Source organism: Cnephaeus nilssonii (genome assembly GCF_951640355.1).
Source record: "Cnephaeus nilssonii genome assembly, chromosome: 11".
Taxonomy (NCBI): Eukaryota; Metazoa; Chordata; class Mammalia; order Chiroptera; family Vespertilionidae; genus Cnephaeus; species Cnephaeus nilssonii.
The window spans coordinates 6,890,074-6,896,766 of NC_137082.1; the positions used below are offsets into that span (position 1 = coordinate 6,890,074).

A 6,693-nucleotide genomic window follows, 5' to 3' on the forward strand; every position below is an offset into this window, starting at 1 on the left:
GCGGGGGCGAAACTGAACAGAAACACTAACAAACGGGCCTAACGCTTGATGGGGGACTCGCTAACCACCTGAAAGGCATGGGCAAGAGAGGCACGCTGGAAGACGGTTCTCGCGGGATGCCGCAAGCTGACCTCCAAGGCCCTGTCCTGAACCTAGTGAGTGATGTGCTCCCTGTGGGTTGGGGTTCGCAACAGGAAGCAGGTCGATAGAAAGCTTACCGTCACACCGTCACACCGTCACACCGTCACACCGTCACACCGTCACACCGAGGTGGGCTTCCAAGAGAGGAACACAAAGCCGGGTGGTGGGGGAGGGTGGCGAGGGTGACAGGGAGGGCTTCTCCGAGGAGGGGACTTCTGGGCGAAGGCCAGAGGGACAGCACGGGGTCCAGCAGTGTGACAACTGGAGGAAAAACTACTCAAGGAGAGAGGCCACTTGCAAAGCCCCCGAGGCAGGAAAGGGCTTGGTGTGTTGTAGCTGGGAGCAGGCAGGACAAAGAGCTGAGGGGCGCAGGGCCTGGGGGCCAGGGCGGGGCTGGCTGTCACGCAAGGACAGCGGGAAGGCAGCGGTTGAAGCCCAGGACAGTCGCCCACAAGGTGGTTTCCTGCACGTTACAGAAGCTCCTCGGTTACTGTGTCTCCCTCACTGGGCTCTGCGTGAAATCTCATTGTGAAATGTTGGCCACTAATCCAAAATGTAAAAGAAATCACTGGGGGCTGTAGTTATGCAAGATGTGGCCCCTGGGGGAACAGGGGGAAACTGGGGGAACTGGGGGAAACTGGGGGAAACCAGGGGGAACTGGGGGAACAGGGGAAACTGGGGAAACTGGGGGGACTGGGGGAAGGGTACAAGGCTCTCTCTGTAGTAGCCCCTTACCTGTGGGCAATGTGACCCGAGACCCCGTGGGTCTAGCCTGAGAGGAGCATGGACAGTGCAAACCCTGTGCGTACTGTGCTTTTCCCGTCCGTACCGGCCTGTGGTGAAGCTTAATGTACAACCTGGGCTCAGAGACTAACAATAACTAAGAAAATAGAGCCGTTACCACAATGCGCTGTGATGCGTCCTGTGAGCGCTCTCCCTCCCTCTCCCTCTCCCTCTCCCCCCCCCCCTCTCTCTCTCTCTCTCTCTCTCTCTTTCTCTCTCTCTCTCTCTCTCAGCACCTACTGCCCTGGACTCACCCTGCTTCTTGGTGAGATGATAACGTGCCCACGTGGTGAGAGGCGTTTGCGGTTTGAGGCGCGACAGCAAAACCAGCGCTGATGTCTTGTCCTTCACAGTTTCAGGGCTGGGAGGCCCGTTCTGGCCGCGGACCTCAGCACCCTCAGCACCCTCAGCCTGCGCTGTCTTCTCCTCATCACGTCGGGAACTTCCACCTTCTCACTGGGAGCAGCTCTTCCCGACCTCTCCGGGCGTCTTTGGGGCCGTCAGCAAGTAAAACGGGGGTGACGAACACGAGCCCCTCCAAGCCCCACGGGGGCCTGACACCCAGGGGCGGCCGCGGGCTGGCACGGGAGTGACTACAGCGTGGACACCGGACACAGGGCCAGTCACGTGGACATCCCGAGACTTCATCACAGCTACTCAGAGCAGCCGCAACTTAAAACTCACGACTTGTTTATTTCTGGAATTTTCCATTCGGTATTTTTACATGGCTGCTGATGGTCTAAAACCATGGGAAGCAGAACTGTACTGTGTTTGCAACTTTGCATGACTGTAATTATTTCAGAATAACAAGTGAAATGAATGACGTGGGCCAAATTACCATGGGAGGGGAGGCTTGGTCGCAGAGCCAACAGCGTGGAGGCTCTGGTTTGAAGGAACCAGGTGCTCTAGAGTCCAGGCCGCCAGCCCTGTGGCCCCAACTCCTGGTCCGGAGGCCGGGATAGGGCGGGGGAGGTGGGCGCAGCCCGAGCCTGGGAACAGCGGTGGGCAGGCTGTGTGTGTGTGTGTGTGTGTGTGTGTGGGAGTCCGCTTGCTGCACCGATTTCTATTGCTGTGTAATAAATGCCACAAACTTAGTGGCTGAACATGACACCCACTTACAGTCTCAGTTCCCTGGGTCAGGAGCAGGAGCGGGTCAGGGGTGAATCCAGGGGTCAGCTGGGGCCGGGGCCCACCTTCTGGGGCCTCCTCCAGGCCACTGGTTTGGGCGGGTGCCTGGTTTTTCTAGATGTTGACTGGGGACCATGCTCAGGTCCCAGAGGTGGCCCTCACGTCCTTGCCCTGTGACCCTTCACCTCACAATGTGGCATCCGCTTCTTCCCGGCCACCAGGAGGGTGTCTTGGCCACGAGGGAGCCTCTTGTAAGGCAATGTCATCACTGGAGTGGCCGTCCCATCACAGGCACAGCGGCTGCCTGCACTCAGGGGAGAGACAGACCAGGCGTGAGGCCCTGGGCCATCTGACAAGTTTGCCTCCCACCCTCACTGTCCTCCATGCTTCTTCGGTAGCGTCCCCGTGAAGCCCCCATCCCCTTTGTCTTTCCAGCCGGGTCTGCCTTGGGTTTCCGTCCTCAGGCCCTGGTGTCTCACCCTGGTGTCGCCCCCTCCCTGCCCCCAGCAGAGCGTGGTGGAGGCGATGGAGAAGCAGGACTCCTGTGACCCTGCAGCGCGAGGAAGCCTTCTGCCAGCTGCCTGAGCCCCTCGGACCGGCCCGTGGCCACTGCAGCGACCGGCTGGAGCCAGGAGCCTGGGGGCATTCGAAGAAGCGTTACGCTCTAACAGCAGAAGTGGGAGCCTAAGTCTCTCTCTCACGCATTTTTGTGTGAAAACATCGGGTGACACTGACTGGGCTGAGAGGCAGGATTTCCTAGGCGCAATGTGTCCTGCAGAGCGGGGTGTTAGGCTAGAGAGCCTTGGGGTCACTCTCTGTTACTCCTCACCCGGGGCATTTCCCATTGATGTTTAGAGAGAGGGGAAGGGAGGGGGAGAGACAGAGAGAAACATGGATCTGAGAGAGACACATCAATTGGTTGACTCCCGCATGTGCCCTGACCAGGGCAGGGGATCAAGCCGGCAACTGAGGTATGAGCCCTTGTCCGGAATCGAACCCAGGACCCTTCAGTCCTCAGGCCGGTGCTTTTCCTGGTTGCAAACATAATACGCGAGGTTAGCATGTGCGAGGGGGTGGCAAGCTTCTCCTGTAAAGGGCTGGTTAGTAAATATTTTCAGCTCCTGGGTCACGCGGTTTGTGCAATAATTGAATCCACCACTTAGCGCAAAAGCAGCCATGGGCGATATGTGAATGGTGGGAGTGGTGTGTGCTAATGAGCATTTATGACCACTCAAATTTGCATTTCATGTCCTGAAGTATTATTCATTCTTGAATTCCCGCCCCCCCCAACCATTAAAAAATATAGGAGGTACGTTTACCTTCAGGGCCCTACAAAAGCAGCCAGCAGGCTGGCTTTGGCCTGTGAAGCATGCTTTTTTGGTGACCACTGGCTTTTAATTTTTATTAAAAATATTTTTATTGATTTCAAGGAGGAAGGGAGAGGGAGAGATAGGAACATCAATGATGAGAGAGAGTCATTGATCCTGCACGCCCCACACTGGGGATGGAGCCTGCAACCCAGGCATGTGCCCTGACGGGAATCGAACCGTGACCTCCTGGTTCACAGGTCGAAGCTTAACCACTGAACCACGCCAGCTGGGCATCACTGGCTTTTTAGATGGTCTCTATTCTAATCTAAAATCTGCCCCATGTTGAATTCACAGGCTAAAACCAAAGCATATTTTGCTTATCTGAGTTTCTTCTGTGTCCTGTGAAAATAACTCAGAGTCTCATTCACTTGAAAACAGTAAGAACCCGGAATTAATCTCAGCTCCTTCCGTTCTCCCCTATCCTGTAAGTCGAGGTCAAGTGTTCAGGGACCACTTTTCAAAGATGAGTAACATTGACAAGAGGGAACAGACAGGCAGCTTTCATTAGAGCCCTAACTTCTACACTCCCGCGGGACAGATGCCGAAGACGTTGCTCCAACAGTGGGAATGAACTTTTTTTTTTGCAAAATATGTTTTTATTGATTATTAGAGAGAGAGGAAGGGAGATGGGGAGAGCGAAAAACACCTTCAAATGGCTGCCAACCAGGGACCGAACTCACAACCTGGGTATGTGCCCTGACCAGGAATGGACCTGGTGACCTTTGGGTGCATGGGAGGACGCCCAGCCGAGCCACACCAGCCAGGGCGGACTTAACCTTCTGTAGCTGGGAAGGAAGGTGGAAGGAAGGGGATTGCCCTGGGTCCTCAGCTGCTCCTCTAGCCCTGCACGGCCCGTCTGTGAACGGTCAGGGCGGCCTACAGAAGGGGCCATAAGCTAATTCAACAGCCGTATTAAGCAAGTGTACTTCCCATTGGCCATATTAACATGCCAAAACATCCATATTTTAATAGGTATAATAAAGAACATTCATAGCAAGTAATTGACGAAGCCCTAGTTAGTATGAATCAATTCTCTATTTTCTTAATCCAATTGGACATATGTAACTGCTAATTGGTAGAAGGCAGTCAATGCATCATGAGTTGAAATGAATAAGACTTTTGGGGTAAGAAAATCAAGTGGTTCTAGAAACCATCATCCACCCCGCGCTCGCTCTCTCTCTCTCTCTCTCTCTCTCTCTCTCTCTCTCACACACACACCTAATTCAATAATTTTTTAAACCCATAATTAAAGTTGTCCTTTATAATGTAATCAATTACAAAGATAATCAGTTCCATCATTTGCACAAATAGCTAAATAAAGACAGCAAGCATGGAAATGAGATTAACATTCCAAATTTCCTAAACCTTGTCCTACAGGCCCTGGCCCCTTGGCCAAGTGTCTCACCACCACAACCCTAGAGGAAGCGAGAAAGGCAAAAAAACCAAAACCTCAATGGCCACGGCCACGGCTACTGGTCTCACATTTATTTTTTCAGGTTTAACCCAAGAGGGGGAAAAAATCTCAGATTTGAGATTTTTCTTCAGAACAGTTTTATTAGTTTGCATATGGCGTGTCTAACCTCGACTTTCCTGTCCTACTTTGACACACAAATCCATTTATTGGCACCCTTCTTCGCCCCATACTTCATAGATGGTAACATTGCTATGTGGGCCTACAGGCCTCTCAAAGTTCTGCGCCTTGTGGTCGCTGGCAGTTACCACGGCGACTTTGAGATTCCGCACCTTGGACATGAGCTGCACGAGGTCCATCTCGAGTTGGTTTAAGGTGTGGAGCGTGTAGTTTTTGCCGGGAGAAGCGCACTGGTTCTTCTTCGGTGCAGCACGAGCCGCAGAGCCTCGAGGGCCAGGAGGGGTCTTTTCCTGTCAACAAAGACGTGCGGGTGAACAGCACGGTCGGCTTTGGGGACTTGGACACAGGTCCAGGAGAGGTGGGCTCACCTAAGAGGAGAAGGTTCTAGCGTCGCTCTAGTCCAGGGGCTGGCAAACTATATTGCCCAAGGGCCAATCTGGCCCACCATCTGTTACTGTAAACCAAGTTGTATTGGAACACAGCCCTGCTCATTCACACACATACTGTCTAGGGCTGCTTTCAGACTCAAGTGGCAGAGTTGAGTCACTCAGTGCAACGCTGAAAACATCTAGTGTCTGGGCCTCTACAGGGAGGCTTGCCAGCCCCCGCTGGTCTGTTTGGACACAGCCCGGGGAGGTGTGGGGTCCGTCGGGTAGAGAATAAGCTGCCATTTTCCATCTCTTTCCCCATTGTAGAGATGATTGCCGCTGTAGGCAGGGGCTGTCACCTTTTCACACCTCTATCCCTTTCCGAAGGTCTCTACCTTTACTGGCGATAATGCTATCAACTGCATTTGACTCAGTAACTTGTAATAAGTCAAACGCTAGGGAAATTAAACCTCGGGCAGCGAATCTGGCTCTGTGAAAAATTTCGACCCCAAACACGCCAAGTTCTTGAATCTGTCCTTACTGAACAAACTCATTGAACAGGCTGAATATCAAGCAAAGGTTTCCTTCACCCAGTAAACAGAAGGTGGTCTCCAATGTGGTCCCAGCCTCGGTGGGTCTGAGGCTCCATCAGGGAAGGATTGGCCAGCGTCTCCCAGGACCGAGGTGGCTACTTTGCATTAAAATCCCTTCTACTCAACCGTCCTGCCTGTACCACCTCCATGTCTTGGAGCCTGAGATTTCTGAGGTGGCAGCAACATGGGATAAAGAATGAAGCCGTCCTTACCTTACTCTTCTCACTATCTCTTCGAAACTTGAGAATTACATACAGCACAACAATAAAAAAGAACCAGAGCCACTTGCTGACGAGCCAGCCTGGGGCGTGCTCTGGCAGGTTCTGCCTAATCCGGAAGTGCCCTCCGCAGGGCACCTTCCCGGGGGGTTCTTTGACGTTCTCCCTCAGAGAAGAAAACATAAAGGCGTAGCCGCAAGACAGGCACACGGGCAGGAACAAGGTCCATCTCAGGGTCCGCATGGTGAGCAGAGGTGGGGGAGGAGGCTGCTCATGGTGGGTCTGTCTGCCCTCGCACCCGGACTCTGAGTGCTGGGCTGAGCCAGGTTGATGTCACAGAGGCCCCAGCCAGGAGCGGCTCGGGCCATTGTGATGGCAGCAGGGAGGCCAGTGAGGCCAGCGTCCGTAGGAGGTCGTAGGGATCGGGAGGCATTCCCAGCAGGCAATCAACGAGAGAGGGTGGATGGTGGTTGCCATGTCCTTGCTAGCCTTTCTGACGCC

At 53.7% G+C, this 6,693-nt stretch overlaps 1 protein-coding gene across 1 annotated transcript in view; it reads right to left on the reverse strand.

Moving 5' to 3' along the window:
- Positions 1-6,435, reverse strand: part of LOC307107430 (protein FAM209-like) — a gene marked incomplete at both ends in the record, with an annotated part of 82,000 nt that extends 75,565 nt beyond the window's left edge. The window contains 2 exons of the mRNA XM_079784693.1: positions 5,100-5,303; positions 6,187-6,435. Of these exons, the coding sequence (XP_079640819.1) occupies positions 5,100-5,303; positions 6,187-6,435 (453 nt within the window). The remainder of the gene's footprint in view (positions 1-5,099; positions 5,304-6,186) is intronic.
- Between the last annotated feature and the right edge of the window lie 258 nt (positions 6,436-6,693).